Genomic DNA, 17970 nt, shown 5'->3' on the forward strand with positions numbered 1-17970 from the left:
TGGGTCATGCTCAGTTGCTCCTTTTGTGTCCGATTCTGTGCGACCCCATGGACTGTAGCCCACCAGGCTCCTCTGTCTATGGGATTTTTCAGGCAAGAATACTGGGATGGGCTGCGTGTCTTTCTCTAGGGGAATCTGGGTCATATGGTAGTTCTATTTTTTATTTTTTTAAGGAAACTCCATACTCTTCTCTGTAGTGGCTCTATCAACTTACGTTCATATGGTGTGGAGGGGGATGGGATGTATTGGGAGATTGGGATCGACATTTAAACACTACTTTGTGCAAAATAGCTAGTGGGAACCTGCTGTATAGCACAGGGAGCTCAGCTTGTTGTTCTCTGATGACCTAGATGGGTGGGTGAGGGGGTGAGGGTGGGAGGGAGGCTCAAGGAGGAGACAATATATGTACACATACAGCTTATGTACACATACAGCTTATGTACACATACAGCTTATTCACTTTGCTGTACAGCAGAAACTAACACAACATTGTAAAACAATGATACCTCAATTTAAAATAAATTGGACAAAAATGTAAAACCAAATTGTGAGCAGGAAATTGCTACATGCACTGCCTAAGTTGCTTTAACTCTTTCAAGGTCATATGAAAGATTGCTAAAAACAGTCTTTGTCATGTTTATGATGGCATGGTACTTTATTAAACTACAGCAGTTAGTATAGCCTTGAGTGCTAGCTTAAGGACCAAGCAGCAGGGTCAAATTCAGAACTCTAGGAAGAGTGTTAGTCAACCACTACTCTCTAACCCACTTAGCCTATTTAATTAAGTGGAGGGAAACATTACAGCTAAGCTGGCACCAAAGTTCTATGGTGTGAACTGAAGCTGCATCCCAGTTTTCTTTGAAGACAAATGTCAAGTGGGTAGAAAGAAATCAGAAAGAATATTTGATAAGAGCTGCAAAGCAGAATTAGAAGCCCAAAGAATATCAAATCACATGGCTTTCTCTAGCTGTTGTTTTTCAGTTTATCAAAAGCTCTTCTGTCCTTTCTTACCCTTCTGCTTTTCTGTGCTCCCATCTTTGTTTTCCTTTGCTTTTATTTCATGTCCTTACTGCTTTTCATAACTGATTGAGGCAAATAAACAAGGAACTACTCTTGAAATCCCCTAGTTCACTAATTGCCAATGCTTCCTCAAGAGAAAAGTGTTTGGCACACCCTCTCTATAGCCAGAAAGCAATGAGTGACATTAAATTAGTTAACACAGTTCAGTGCAAATGAAGTAGACTCCGATGTCAATCAGGTTTCAGCACTTTCATTTAAGTTTGTACTCTTTTAGCCAAGTTACTTAACGTCTCAAGAGTCTTGATTTTTGTTGTTTATAATGAACAATCTTTTCTTTGTCTCTGATCTAAGCTCTCCAAGAACTTTACAAAACCACCTGACACTTCTTATCTACTTTATGGTGATTCTATACATATGAGGCCTCTCACCTACCTGTAACTCTGGCTCCATGCTACCATCCATGGGATTTGATATCTGTGGAGTGATTTCTTCCCTTTCAAAATCTTCTAATATCTAACTGCTCTGTCTTCTTATTTTGGTGTCTGTACTTGATAATTTCTTTTTTCTTTCTGGGCTTCCCTCTTAGCTCAGGTGGTAAAGAATCCGCCTGCAATGCAGGAGACCCCAGTTCAATTGCTGGGTCAGGAAGATCCCCTGGAGAAGGCAAAGGTACCTACTTCAGTATTCTTGGGCTTCCCTGGTGGCTCAGCTCGTAAAGAATCTGCTTGCTATGTGGGAGACCTAAGTTCCATCCCTGGGTTGGGAAGATCCCCTAGAGATGTGAGTAGTTACCCACTCTAGCATTCTGGCCTGGAGAATTCCATGAACTGTATAGGCCGTGGGGTCACAACTCAATTGCGGACATTACTGAGTGACTTTCACTTTCGCTTTTTCTTTCCAGTACCCCCTTTCACACTGAAGTTTTGGTGCAAAACATAGGAGTGAGCGTAGTGCAAAGTATCACTGATTAATAACAGGTCTGTGAATTTGGTTCAGATACTGGTCTTGATATCATGGATGTTTCTCTTTATGAATATAGCATGTGATCTGTTTCAATCTTCGTTATGGATATTGTTTTATTGAAAGTTAGTACACTGATGAGATTGTATTCCTTCAACTTGCTGTAAGAGGCCCAGCATCTGTGTGTGTAAGCATATTTGTGTGTGTGTGTTGCTATGTATTAGTGATTATGGTGATTGCCTGGCTTCTGTTGGGCCTCAGGTACAAATGAAAAAATTGCCAAAAATTTTGTTTCATAATCTGGAGGGTTTCTAGGTTTTAGACAGTATTTTGTTTCTTGGATCTAAAAAACAAAAAAATTGAATATAGAAGAAAACTAATGTGGGAAATGGACTAGTGACACAAAAAATGAGATTTGATTCATTCTTTTCTTTATTTTAAAACAGAAAAGCTGTAAAAAGATGAGAGTTAAGCCTTCCCTGTAAGAGCACATCAAATAAATCAACAGAGGAAACAACTTAAGTCTTCTATTTACTGCCATGGGCAGTTGTATAAATCTGGTTCTAGGATAACCTTTGCTACATTTTGCAAGAGGCATTCTGTAATAACCATCAATAAAACCAGGACCAAATATTTTTATCTAATGTTTCTACATACAGACTATAGCTATTTAGTATTTCTTCTAACATTTTTATGGTTATTTTAAATTTTGATATGATTTCAACTATTTAAATATTTTTAATGGGCTAATATGTATATAATTAAAATCATAAATCTCTGGCAGTTGTAATAACAATTAACAAAAGACAATACCTAATTCTAAAAATCTTACTTAAATTAACATAATTAAAAATAATTTATGAGTAAGATAAGGTATCTATTATTAATTTAAAGTGGTTTCCTATCCTTGAGATATATAATGAGATTATGATAGATGATCTTAAAGTTACCATTCAAATCTGAAATTCTGAAATGAATCATTTGAAATAAACTTTTAAGTTAAAATATTTCTCTCTCTTTAGTCTCTGTGTTAGATACACATGTGTCTATTTGAGTAAATATATATATATATATATTTTACTCAAATAGATATATATATATATATATATTTACTCAAATATATATATATATTTTACTCAAATAGATATATATATATATATATATATATATATATATATATCGAGAGGGCAATGGCACCCCACTCCAGTACTCTTGCCTGGAAAATCCCATGGACGGAGGAGCCTGGTGGGCTGTAGTCCATGGGGTTGTGAAGAGTCGGACATGACTGAGCGACTTCACTTTCACTTTTCACTTTCACGAATTGGAGAAGGAACTGGCAACCCACTCCAGTGTTCTTGCCTGGAGAATCCCAGGGACGGGGGAGCCTGGTGGGCTGCTGTCTACGGGGTCGCACAGAGTCGGACACGACTGAAGCGACTTAGCAGCAGCAGCATATATATATACATGGCAAACTGTTGATTTATGTAGATTTAGAATGTGTATTATTATTATTATTTCCCAAGATTTCTACTAATCTGTCATTCATCTACTTAGTTTTTAATAAGTAAAAAGTTATTTTCTCATTTTGAATTTATTAACATTGTAATGACTATATTAATTTCTTAGGGCTACAATAACAAGTACCACAAACTTGATGTCTTATACAACAGAAATTTATTTTCTTACAGTTCCTGAGGCTAAGAAATCAGATCCATGCTCTGAAGGATCTAGGGAAGAACCCTTTTCTGACTTCTTTCAAAGTCTGGTGGCTCCAGGCATTCCTTGGTGTAGAGCAGTATAACTCCAGTCTCCACCTTTGTCTTCACAAAGCTGTATCTTCTCCCATGTCTGTCTTCAAATTTCCCTCACCTTTTAAGGACACTAGTCATTGGATTAGGGCCCATTCTAATGCTGTATGAAATCATATTAGCTTGATTAAATTTGCAAAGACCCTATTTCCAAACAAGGACATATTCTGAGGATCTAGGTAGACACAACTCAACCCAGTACCCAAACATACAGTAATACTTGCAATAACCTAAATTGTCATAATGAATTTAATTCCTCCCGAAAGCAAGGAAGTCTGCAGGTGGTAGATAAGTGTCATGGTAAACAGAACTGACCAACGAATATTTCCAGCTTCTTCCGATCCATGAAGAGGGAGTGCGGTGGATGTGGTATCTTGCTTGGCAACTAGATATAAGTAATAGTGTAATTTGTTTTCAGCTGAGGAATTTAACAGACATATTCTGCCTTTCCATTTGTTCAGACAGTGAGTGCTCCAGCAACCTAGATCCTAGAATAAGGATGATGGAGAGCAAAGTCTCCAATAGACTTATAATATATCAGGAAATAACCCGTGTTGCTTAAGACTTGGGATTTATTTGTATTTGTAGAATATGCATCCTCAATGACAGTGAGTGAAACTGGTTTTGGTGGGGGATGGGCAAACAAAATCTTATTCTTTTAATGCATAAAGTACGAACATACGTAGAGCTGCCCTGCTGGCTCAGAAGGTAAAGAATATGCCTGCAATGCGGGAGACTTCGGTTTGATCCCTGGATCAGGAAGATCCCCTGAAGAAGGGAATGGCTACCCACACCAGTCTTCTTGCCTGAAGAATCTCATTGACAGAGGAGTTTGCTGGGCTGCAGTCCATGAGGTCACAAAGAGTTGGACATGACTGAGCGATTAATACTTCCACTTTCACATACATACACACGCATGTAGTGCATAAACATAAGCATGGTGTATTTTATTAAATTCCATGCGGAGCTGATTAGGACAAAAAAATATCTGAAAATGCATCTTAGGAAATTAACAGCAAAAAAAGATTGAGAAACTCTACCATAGGGAAACCTAGTCTATCCACAGGCTTTGTTAAACTGGAATATGAGTCTCAGCTTCAAAGAATGATGTTTTCATACTTTTCATCAATTTGAATTTTCATTAATCTAAACTGAGGGGCTTAAAATAATATCATCCTTATATACTTTGTGATAATCAAATGACAGTCAATATAAAAGACTTCTTGCAGTGCTTCCCACAGTTTCTAAAAGTTAGAAAATAAATACCACATTTCCATTTAAACTTTCAGTTCAGTTCAGTTCAGTCGCTCAGTTGTGTCCGACTCATTTCGACCCCATGAATCGCAGCACACCAGGCCTCCCTGTCCATTACCAACTCCAGGAGTTCACTCAGACTCACGTCCATCGAGTCAGTGATGCCATCCAGCCATCTCATCCTCTGTCGTCCCCTTCTCCTCCTGCCCCCAATCCCTCCCAGCATTAGAGTCTTTTCCACTGAGTCAACTCTTCGCATGAGGTGGCCAAAGTACTGGAGTTTCAACTTTAGCATCATTCCTTCCAGAGAAATCCCAGGGCTGATCTTTTTCAGAATGGACTGGTTGGATCTCAAAGTAGCTGATTATATTTTTCAGAATAGTTTTAGTGCTAAAACAAAGAATATAAATACTTCAATACTTTAGTAAGTTTAATGATAATTATAAGTTATTTACTGTTCAACTCAGTGTGCAAAGCATTTCAGAGAGCATATGATCATTCATTCTACATACACATTCTGGGATCTATTTATCCCAACAGGTGGGTTGGTGTTTTCCACAGGGTTTGGCCATCCAATGAATGACTGAAAAGAGAGTCTGGGGTGGTACAGGAGGTACATTAGAGGCCAGTTCCAGATGCACTTGCATTTCATTGGCTACATCTCAGTTACATGATATCTGCTTACAAGAGAGCTGGAAAGTTTAACCAAACTCTTTGTGGAAGAAAAGAAGATGATTCTAGGTTAACATACAGCATCCTCTCTGCCACCATGATGGAGATTCAATAGTACATTCCAGCACCATAAATGTTGGAAACCAGTTAAGATGTACACTGTACCAAGTTCTTTAAAACCATCATTCATATACCCTTCTGAGTAGGCACTATTTTAATCTCTGTTTTATGGCTGAGATGATTGTTAAGATCACACTGTAATGTAACCACAATCAGAATCTAGATCTACTTGTTCCAGAGCTCTAACCCTAAGCCAGCATGCTCTAAAACCTCCCCAATCAGGTGCTCATTCATCATTCCTTCTATCCCCAAGGATAATGGAACAGAAATGCTACTCCACATTCAGACTGGAGAAGACCAAAATTTCCCCAATGATGAGTGAAAGGTTTACTTAAAAACATTGTAAAAATCTCTGGAAATATTAAAATAAAATATTTTTGTATCTTCTTTGATAATTAAACATGATTCAGAACCAAAGCTGGAAAATAGACTACCAATATCCCCATAAATGTTGTTCCAGCTTTGTGACAGAATGTATTTTTAATGTGTTTTTGGTGGGAAGGGGAGAAGCGAGGAACAAAACAATAGCCAAGTAATAACTTGAAATTAAGGCTGATGTAGAAACAAACTAAAAAGTAACCCTCAGTGCTCATCATACTATATAATTTTCATTGACCCTGTCTATACCAATCAGTGCCTCAGACTGTCATGTTTGCCAGATTGCTGAAAGGAAGGACTGTAGATAAGTGGTCTTTGAAAAATTAAAAATTAAAGAACAGAAATTTGGTGTAACATTTCTCTTATTGCTAAAAATTATTTTAAGTTAATTTTTAGTTACTCAATATATCTTAGATACAATGTAAACATTAAAATTGTATGTTCCTACTAAGTGTAAAGAACTAGTCAATGAAAATAAGATACACTAAAAATTGAAACAAGCCAATGTGATATGAGGACCATACCATTTGTATGAAATTATAAAAAACTACAGTAGCATTTTTCAGTCGTAATTATTTGATTTTTGGATCCCTTTACATTCAGTTCAGTTCAGTTCAGTTGCTCAGTCGTGTCTGACTCTTTGCGACCCCATGAATCACAGCACGCCATGCCTCCCTGTCCATCACCAACTCCCAGAGTTCACTCAGACTCACGTCCATCGAGTCAGTGATGCCATCCAGCCATCTCATCCTCTGTCGTCCCCTTCTCCTCCTGCCCCCAATCCCTCCCAGCATCAGAGTCTTTTCCAATGAGTCAACTCTTTGCATGAGGTGCCCAAAGTACTGGAGTTTCAGCTTTAGCATCATTCCTTCCAAAGAAATCCCAGGGCTGATCTCCTTCAGAATGGACTGGTTAGATCTCCTTGCAGTCCAAGGGACTCTCAAGAGTCTTCTCCAACACCACAGTTCAAAAGCATCAATTCTTCGGTGCTCAGCCTTCTTCACAGTCCAACTCTCACATCCATCCATGACCACAGGAAAAACCATAGCCTTGACTAGACGAACATTTGCTGGCAAAGTAATGTCTCTGCTTTTGAATATGCTATCTAGGTTGGTCATAACTTTTCTTCCAAGGAGTAAGCGTCTTTTAATTTCATGGCTGCAGTCACCATCTGCAGTGATTTTGGAGCCCAAATTAGTATTAGTATATAATAGAAAAGCTAAAATTACTCAGAAAACAAAATTCACTTACGTCTATCTTGCTTTTTAGTAAATGATTAAGCAGTAGAAACTGCTTTAGAGAATTTTCATCTAAATTGAAATACTCTGATATGAAGTACTTTATATGTCATATTATTCCTTCATTTATAGGTTTGTTTCTAAATTTGGACCATGACGATTTTTCCAGATATTTCACTTTAGTAAGACAATGTGCCTTACATCTCTCATTTTGTAAGTAAAATTATATTACTTACACTCCCTGATGGTATTGAATAACTAAAAACACAATGTTTGTTGTAAAAGGACTTCAAGAACTCTATAGGTGGTCAGAAGTTATTTTATCAGGCAGATATAAGATAATTTGGATATTGGAAGAAAATCAGAATCTACTCCCAAACAGATTAGTTCTTCTGTATGACAGAACCTTAGGCAGTTCAATTGGATTACATGTGCCCTTGGATTAATTCCATGATATTATTGTAAGGGACAATAAGCAACTTCTTTTGAATTTGAACAATTCATTAGTAAATAGTCTAAAAGACAACTCAGTGAGCCAATATAACTAAAAATTTGGGAATGGTAGGTATGACGAATCTTTTCCTAAATCTTTGACAATTCTTTATTCTTAAGAACAACAAAAATTCTGTTTTGGATTAAAAAAAAAAACCACCTTATTAGGATTACAGTTATGTGATGCTAAAATTCAATTATACAAAAAACCCAGATTGGAGCAGATGGACTTAAAATAGTTTGGCAAAAAATCAAAGGGATTTTCTTGGGTTCATGATGTTGTGGTGCAAAAATAGCAAAAAGTGTATTATTTGACATCACTGAAATTAAACTGTATACTAAAATTAGCACTTGAGCGTTTTAAATAGAGATGATAAAATAGGGAGAAGAAAAAGACTATGTAGGGATAAGAAGCCTAGCCTGTCATGGTCAGAGGCCACAAAGATAGAGGGTCACCTGTAAATAATTTACAACTTTGGGAGATTGACAACTTTGCTTATTTTAAAAACACTTTCCTAATCTAGATGAGAGGTTATCTCCCCCACCAGAGAGCTACTTTTAAATAAATGGCCAAGGTTGTAATTTCATGGATTACTTATACAGAGGGATGGGGAAATGAACAACTTCAGAATGAGGTCTACGGACACTAAGCAGATAAAACTTCATCAGGGGACTCTGAGATACCTTTGTGCTCAGGGGCTCAGTTGTGTCCGACTCTTTGTAAACCCATGCAGTGTAGCCCACCAGGATGCTCTGGCCTTCGGATTTCCCAGGCAAGAATAATGGAGTGAGTTGCCATTTCCTTCTCCAGGGCATCTTCCTGACCCAGGGACGGAACCTGTGTCTCCTGTGTCTCATGCACTGCCAGGTGGATTCTCTAACACTGTGTCATTGTGTGTTTTCAAAACTCTAAATTTTAAGGTAAACATACTTGAAGAAATTATGCTTTGATATTATTTATTACTTTCTATAGTATTTTATTTAATCAAGAGCTAGGTAGTGTTTGAAAGCATCACTAAAGTTTTCAATCAAGATAGAAAATGATTTTCCAAATTGATTTTAATTCTAAAACAAGATAAATTCTTCCTGATGACAAATGATGTTATTTGGTAGAAAATATTTTGCTTTTGTGAAATATTGCTACATTTCAGTCATTTAAATCTCATATCTCTAAAAATGGAATATTTTAAAGAACTCCATGTCATGTAGTAAAAGTACTAATCATGAATAGATACACAGAGAGGCAGACTGATTACATACAGTGAAGTATGAGTGAATATTGAAAATGAATTGATTGAAACAGGATACTTAGAACATATTTCAGAAGAACAATATGCAATTTATCTTGGCTCCTTCAAATCATTTTGAAACAAGCTGGAGTGTAATAAAAAAAAATAAAAAATATAAGAGCAAATGAATCATTCTTCTCTGATCTGGATTTTTAATGCTTTGCTTATTTTAATTGTCCTCTGTCCTTTTGTAGATAGTAACCTATACATTTCATGTAAATGTGGTGTTTCTGCATAGTATGCTAAGACAATCTTATTATACAAAGAAAAATTTCAAACTGAACTGATAAGGAATGATCTTTTGGCTGTAAAAGGATTCTTCAATTTTGGAAACAAAATTGATTATGTATTTCTGTTTGTTTAGTGTACTCAATCTTAAATTAATCAATCAAAGCAATTTATTAAAGTGTTACAATGTTTTGCAGTGTGGAAGATGTTTTAAAAATACTTAGGAGGATAGATATTATAGAGATCAGGATTCAAATGAAGAGTGCCCTTTTCATTAATTCGGGTTAGATATCTAAATTTCAATGTACAGTTTGCTCATTTGTACAATGGGAGTAATGACCACATAAGGTTCTCATAGGCCTTAAATGATTTAATGAATGTTTAAAAACTAGAACAATTCCTGGCAAGTAATCACAAGTGCTTACCACATTGCAGTAGATATTGAAATTATTGGTATGGATCAATTTGCCTATGTATACAAATTTTCAACTATAATAAGGGCATGTTGGAAAGAGTAAAAAAAATAGTTTGGGGTTTTTCAAATTATACCACATCCTTTGGGACTCTGGAAAACAAATATTTATGGAACAAATAAATAAATAAATATGGAAAACAAATATTTAATATTTTATATTATGCAGATTTCCTTCAGATGAGTATTTTATGGTTCTCCAGGAATGCCAACTCAAAAATGCAATCACAATCAAGTCCATTTGATCACTTTACTCCATTTAGGGTTCATTGCAGCCTCCTACTGTCTGAGCTACCAGGAAATGACCCATAGATTTCTTTAGATGTATTAAAATATATCATTACCTGGCAGGCACATTTTGAACACCTAATAATATGATTCCAAGTTTTACATAAAAGGAGCCTAGATTTCACATACATTTCTCTATTCAGCTGCTTGTTTAGAGAACAATAAGAGAAAAAACAATTAATATTTGGAAATATATTGAAGCCAAGTACCCATTTAAAATTCTGTATCTTAAAACTTCCAATTTGGTGGTGGGGTGCTTCACTGTTCTAAGCTATATCTGGCTTTGTCCTAATGAAAACCTAATTTTTTTTTTTTATCTAAAACACTGCTAAAATTGAATTTCCAGCATCTACTATAAAGTTTAGGTTTTAAAATTTTTCCTTTCAGAAAAACAGTGAGAAATCCATTTCTTCCATAGACAATGCTCACTAAAAATGTGTTAAATTTAATAGAAATGTAAAAGTGAAAGTCGCCCAGTCATGTCTGACTCTTTGTGACCCCATGGACTATACAGTTCATGGAATTCTCCAGGCCAAAATACTGGAGTGGGTAGCCTTTCCCTTCTCCAGGGGATCTTCCCAACCCAGGGATTGAACCCAGGTCTCCTGCACTGCAGGCGGATTCTTTACCAACTGAGCCGTAAGGCAAGCCCAAGAACACTGGAGTGGGTAGCCTATCCCTTCCCCAGGTGGGTTCTTTACCAACTGAGCTATCAGGGAAGCCCTAACAGGAATGTAAACTTTTGTCTAATACAGATCTTATCAAACTTTCCAGAAGGTGATGACTCTGTTCCTTTTGGACTTATTTTTGTGCATATGACATTTTTGTCTGTAGAGTGTGTGAGTTTTGGTCATAATCTTGAACCATCACTTGGTATGAGATTCTTGTATCTCATATAAAAATGACCAATTCATCAGTTTTCCTTGGTTACATTTTGTATCAAATGAGATACTGACAAAGTATTCTTTTAAGCATCATTAATGAACTTACCTTCAAGAAAAATCACAATACATAGACCCCTCTCCCCCAAACTCCTTTGCTACAGATATTATAAGATTTAGGGAAAGAGGAGAAGGGGCAACAGAGGATGAGATGGTTGGATGGCATCACTGACTCAATGGACATGAGTTTGCGCAAGCTCCAGGAGATGGTGAAGGACAGGGAAGTCTGGCATGCTGCAGTCCATGGGGTCGCAAAGAGTTGGACACCATTTAGCAACTGAACAACTACAGACAATATTACATAATGAAGGTTGTGTATTGCAAAAAGACAAAAAGATGCCACTTGATTGAAACCAGTGGTGTGCCTTGTCACTTTATTAGGAAAAGTATGAATGCAAAACGATGGTATTAGGCGAACTTCCCTGGCAGTACAGTGGTTAAGACCTGAACTTAGAGAACTGGGGTTCCATTTCTGGTCAGTGAACTAAGATCCTGCATGCCATAAGGCACACCCCCCAAATCATTAAATTACTTTTAAAATGATGATGCTTAGTCTGGAATACCAAATAAATATAACCAAAGGAATGTCTCTTAAGTAAACCTTTTCTTTGTACGAGGTCATTTCATACTCTACACAAGGACAACTTTCTGTGAGATATGAGGTAACACTTTTCTGTCCCAGAGAACATTCTCTTTCAACCTACTCTTCTGCAGCTTCCCCCGTATACCTTTCTGCCTCAGAATGATTTTATAGATCACCTAAGGAAAGGCATTTGCAGATGACGAGTCTAACCAATATGAAGTTAAATCTATCTTTTGCCCTCCAAATGAATAGCCAGGAGAAAATGGTTCTAGAGGAAATGCCCAATATCTTCCTTTCTGAGATCTATGTTAAAATTAAAGAGCTTTTAAGTCTATATGATTTGTTAATTTCTGCCTTATTATTAAGGAGACTTTACTTTCAGAATATTTTTTATTGTATCCATTTAAGAAAATTTGACTTGGGCTTCCCTGGTGGCTCAGTGGTAATACATGCAATGCAAGAGAGGCGTGCAGGAGATAAGGATTTGACCCCTAGGTTGGGAAGATCCCCTGGAGAAGGAAATGGCAATTCACTCCAGTATTCTTGCCTGGAGAATCCCATGGACAGGGGAGCCTGGTAGGCTACTGTACATGGAGTTGCAAGAGTTGGACTTAGCAACTAAACAATAACAGAAAGGAAATTTGACTCCTGATAGAGATTGGGGATGGGTGGTGGTGGTGGTGGTACATTATTTGGAGGAATGAAGTAGCCTTTTTAATTCCTGACTTTAAATCTAGTCAGAATGTTTAAAATGAAAAATTTTAAGTTATCAATTATTTGGAAATATTAACAACAGATAAGAGAAATATTAATCCAATGAATTTTGAGGATTCCCATGACCATATCATTTAAGTTAGACTTGGCCCTTTGGGGAAAGCATGCTAACTTGTCTAGACGTTTTCCTCTCCCATCCCCACCCTTTTTTTTTCATAGAGAGCTAAAAGAATAATACATTCAGAATCGTTACTGTGAAAATTCAAGTGATTTAACTTTAGCACACTAATGCACTTTTTAAAAAAAAAAAGCAACTAAATAATGTATATCAAAAGTGTGCTGAAATTACTTTTAATGCTTCACAAGAAAAGTGGCTTGTTTTATTCTTTTGCAAGACTATTTCATTACCATAATTTTCAAGCATGCAGAGATGCCATAAAAACTCTCCAAATTACTTGAGTGTCAGTGGTCATTTTTTTTTTTTTTTGAAATACATACTTTCACATCCATAATAGGCAAGGGAAAGCTAACTTGAGTGGCAAACCCCAAATGTACCACCAAACAAAGGCTCTTCAAACTGCTTCACAAGGCCACAGACAGAAAGAATCTTTTCTAATGTTTTCCAGTAGAGGGAACTAAAGATTCACCATCCAGCTTTTAACTCGACTCGGGAACCTGCGTGAGTTCGTATCACCCGCCTTGTAATCATCCGAACAAGCATCAAACAGCTTACCAGCGAGCCTCTGATCACACGTGGGCTGGCCCACACGGCCACACCGGCGGCTCCGCAGACACTAGGGCCTCTTTGATCTAACGTGGCCTGCCTTAATCATTCCGGTCCTGAATGGCATTCACTTGGTGGGTTCTACGTTAATTTTCAGGATTTTCTCATCTCTGAGCTGGAATTCGGCTGTTTTTGAGCTTCGTTAGCTCAGTTGGGTTTTCAGCTTTCCCTGATACTGTATTTTCCGAATTTCCTTTCAGAGGTAATAGTCCCTGGAGGGTGAGGACTTCGGGTACCGCCCCCGTCCCCCTGATCCCCTCTCTTCTTTCCATCCCAGGCGTTTTCTGCTGAACTCCCTAGCATCCCACCATCCCACGTCAAACTCATCTTTGAGGGGTCATAAAGCAACTGAGTAACAAACAGAAGACGGAATATTACCCTTCCCCCTCCCCCGGGGATTCCTCAGAGGGTCGTAGATCTTGGCTAAAACAGGTCAGGAGAGACTACAGATTTCTGTACGACCCCCACCCGCCCCACACCCGGTTTCTTTCTTGCGCCTTTTTAACGACGGAGAGAGCACCCCCACACAACCTTTCCGCTCCAAAAGGTGGTTATATTGTTACCTTTCCTTTCCTCCCTCCCGCTCAGCTTCTCATTCTGCTAAAAGGTGAACAGTGAATGTTTGTGTGATTTTAACCGGTAATGAGGCTGCGCCCTAGGTCCGGGAGGATGATCTTTTTCCAGAAAGCGCGTGCATCTCCGGCATACTGGAGGGATGAATAACTAGGAAGCGCTTCCATGAAATCACTCACCGAGAAAATTACCTGCCCATTAAACCGGACGCGGCGAGGAGCAGGCGGCTAGAGCCCACCTATCCCCTCCCGAGGCGGGAAGGAGGGGGAGACGGGGCGGCGCAGGGAAGGGGAAGGAGTGGACCGGTGGCCTCGGCTCCGAATTTGTTAATTTCCGTCCCGCTAGGACTCTGGGCTTTCCAGCTTTCCCTGGCCCCTTTGCCCAGCGGGCGGCCGTCCCCCTGTGCAGGCGGGTGGCGGAGTGTGAAGGTGCAGGCTCGGAGCACCCCCTCATCACCCGCGCCCCCTCCCCTCCCCCGGGCAGACTCCAAGCAGCTTTCATTCCTCCCCTCCCCTCCCGCCTCCTCGCCTTCCCTCCTCTAAGTCCTTCCACCCGCGGCAGCTGCAGGAGGAGGCGGACGCTCTGCTGCGGGGCCGCGGGAGGAGCGGAGGCCGGACCAGGGGGACTGGCGGCTGGATCCCGGCGGGCGGCTGGACCGCGCGCTCGCTCCTTCGCTCTCCCGCGCCTGGGCTCCCGGGGCTCACCCGCCCCGCTCGGCTCCCGCCCGCCGCCGCCAGGGCTCGCGGGCGCTCGGAGGCGGCACCGCGGGGGGTGGCTGCAGCCCCAGCCCTGCCCCTCCCCTCCCTCGCTGCTTCCTCTCCTCTCTCCCCGCCGCCCCACCACGTAGGAGTTCGGATTCTCCACCCGACTCGTCCAGATTTCCCTTTGCCTCTCTTTTGGAAACGCGAGAGGTGGGGGAGGCAACGAGGTGGCGGAGGAGAGGCTGGCCAAGTCGGCCCGCCTGCAAACTGGTGCTCTGACACATCCTTATTATGGAAGTTAAGTGAAAAAACTCGGGACGTGGAGCGGCTACTGAGACGGACGGACGGGGGAAAGGAAACCAGTGGGCAGGCCAATGTTTTTTTTCGGCAGTGCGCTGGCAAGTTTGTGGAACACTTTCTAGGAATTAGGTCTTTTTCCTTCCCCGACCCCCCTTCATCTTCTTGACTTCTGAAGAAAGAACTTGGCTTTGGATTGCCATGGAGCCTGAGGAGAGAGGGTTAGACACACTTGAATAACCCCTCCGGCTGGGCTGAATTCGTGGGAATTTAGGAAGCCAGAGTGTGGAAATACAGCAGCCTTTGACGCGCCCTCGGTTAATTTGGATGGATCCAAATGTGCGCCCCTCAACACCTCGCCACTCTCCCCTTCTGATCTTGCCATTTGCTCTTCTCGACTTTAATTAGCATCTACGAAGAGTCTAAACTTTGGACCTACCTCTTTTTTTGATACTTATTTTTGTACTTTTTGCTCTCTGGGATTGGTTTCTTAAGCAATCTGGATCCTTTTTAATATGTCAAAATGAGTCGGCTGATGTTTACACAACTACTGCTCTGTGGATTTTTATATGTTCGGGTTGATGGTAAGTTAAAATGCTTTTATCCTGTTCCACACCCCCCAGAAACATTTCTTTCTGAGTCGGATGTGGACTGTAAATAAAAATGACGTTATATCTGTCGGTCCCTTTTGGCCAGGCATGGGAGCTTTGCGGGAGCAGAGGTTTTAAGTCTTTTGTTTATAAACTGCTGCAAGTGGAACGTGTTAGGACTCACCTATTGTTGTAATTAATTAATTAACGAGTTGGGTAATAAATGATGGGCTCTCAGTTTTGTTAGAAAAAAGAAATATGAAAGTAAGTCTCTTTAACCAGTCTAATAGTCTGGGGCTTGTTCTCCCTTTGGGGTTGGTTTGTTCTTCTATCTGAACTTTGGTTTAGAGATTCTTAGTAAGTCATAGACACCCCATGAAGGTTCAGTGGGTTAGGAATTTGAGATACAAGTAACTCGAATCAATGTGTATCACCTGTGTGTTGGTAAGTGTTCTCTTAGAGGGATAGCAGAATGAAGATTTAGATCATAGGGAGAAAACTGTCAAAAGTAAGACTGGGCGAGGCTCCAGGAAGGGGGAAGCAGAAGCTGTGGTCTGGCCCTGGGGCTCAGAACACTCAAATCAGGCCCCAGTGGCAAACACAATGGGGATCTGAAACAGGTGCTCTTGGTGTCTCCCTCTAGGTTGAGTCAGTCTGTCAAGCAGACAGCATTCTCTCTCCGCTTCTCCTGTCTTTTGTTCAGATTTGGTTTCCTGGGATAGTTTCACAGGATGTCAGTTTCCTGTGGGAGGATTGCAAAATCCTTTTTTGTAGCTCTTTTGAATGAGGAGTGGAAGTAATCATTAAGGCGCTCTTTCTGTTTGTTCCAAAAAAGAATGTCAAAAGAACATTTGGTATTCACCTTCTAGCGACTTTAATTTTCACATCGCTGGACAGAATTGGTCTAAAAGAGATTAGAGCATGATATTTTTTGCCTGCCTGTGTGGATTGTCATACTTTAGATTTTTAGTGACTGTACGTATAAAAAATCTGACGTGTATTGGCCCAGATACTTGAGCCATCATAGTATCTTGTTGCTACATCAACTTTCTTCCAGAATTTGCATAGTGGACGAAGTCATTATTTGGGACACTGACTATTTTTGCTCGCCTGTAGAAGCTAACTTTGTTCCTGGCAGCTGCTACTGCTGTCCAGAGCGCTATGTATCAGACTCAAAAAGGAAGCCTGTCTATAAACATAAGGCAATACAGATGAGTTTGCTTACTGTCAAGTGGCTGTTTTCTAACCTGGACTACAGGAGTACCTATGCCCCCCAGCGATAGTAGGCAAGGCATTCATGTGGACACACTGCCTTTTTTTTTTCCCCTTCTAAGTTGTAGATGCATAGGAATTAATCACTTTGGATTATACCATGATAATATCTGTAATCATATCTAATCATTCACCAGACATTTTCTTCAATACATTTACCTTGGTAGTAGACTTACATGACCAGAACTAAAAGGTTTACAGATTTGACCCAGGTGTCTTGATTATCATCATAAGAAGACTTTGATATAACTTTTTGGATAATATATCCTCAAAAGCCTGAATTTGTATATTTCAATACCAGAAATACATGTATAACCTATATATTAGACTATAGAATTATCACCAAGGCTTTTTTTTTTTTTTTGGAGTCATTGTGTAGCTAGGAGGAATACAATTAAATTGCTCAGTGGAAGTGACAGAGGGAATCCGAAGAGCTTGGTGTTACAGAATGTAATTAATGTACCAGGGTGTTTGGATATATATGAAACAAATGCAATTAGCCAGTTTGCTGGAACAGCAGTAGCAAGACATCATTTCTCCCCTCCCCGCCCTCCCTACTGTCCTAGCCCCCACCCTATTTCTCTCCCTTATTTCCTTCCTTGTTCCCCCCACCTTGTCCTTCCAGCCCCATACATACACCTAGGACCTTTGTTCTGACTTAATAATATAGATTACAGGGGGTAGTTTGTGTTTGTCTCATAATTGTGCAGCAAAATTCATGGTAATGTTGTGAAAAATGCCCAGGGTGGAGGAGTTGAAAAGGTAATAGTAAATTGTTGTGTGTGTGAAACTAGTTTTTCCATTTAGCATCTACTATGTCCAAGGCAGTGGAAACTGTGTACACTTATTGAATTAGTACGTAAGTCATACATTTGACATTGGATTGCCTTTGATTTACTCTTGAATGATGACAGCCCCTCCATGGGGATTGTTGAAAATTTGGGATGTAGACAACACTGCCCTCTAGGCTGTTTCAGCACACTGGGATTGCATGTTCACATGTATAATGAGGGGGTTGGTTTGTAGGATCTCTAAGCTTTCTGACTTTTCCAGGGCTCTATGATTTCTGTTTACTTATTATCCATCTTAGAAGCATGTGCTTATTCTCCCCATGAATTTCAAATTTAGAGAAGCTTGCACCATTTCAAAGATATACTGACTTTCCTTGTGGTAGACACAGAAATTAATTTTATTCAGTGACAAATGATACATAGATTTGCATTGAAATTTGCTTGGTGGGTTATTTATATGTGCATTTTTATGGTATATGAAAAATGTTAGACTTTTGCATCCTCA

General features: G+C 39.6%; 1 protein-coding gene across 9 annotated transcripts in view; it reads left to right on the forward strand.

The window, feature by feature from the left end:
* Window positions 1-14685: 14685 nt before the first annotated feature.
* Window positions 14686-17970, forward strand: part of ROBO2 (roundabout guidance receptor 2) — a 665412-nt gene continuing 662127 nt past the window's right edge. For 3 of the 9 annotated variants that reach the window (XM_070367751.1, XM_070367755.1, XM_070367758.1), the window contains exon 1: window positions 14686-15396. In XM_070367751.1, coding sequence (XP_070223852.1) covers window positions 15336-15396 — 61 coding nt within the window. In that variant the 5' untranslated portion in view covers window positions 14686-15335. The remainder of the gene's footprint in view (window positions 15397-17970) is intronic. The other 6 variants (XM_070367761.1, XM_070367768.1, XM_070367800.1 and 3 more) reach the window with 3 other exon arrangements.

The sequence above is a fragment of the Bos mutus genome, chromosome 1 (assembly GCF_027580195.1).
Source record: "Bos mutus isolate GX-2022 chromosome 1, NWIPB_WYAK_1.1, whole genome shotgun sequence".
In the NCBI taxonomy this organism is placed as follows: Eukaryota; Metazoa; Chordata; class Mammalia; order Artiodactyla; family Bovidae; genus Bos; species Bos mutus.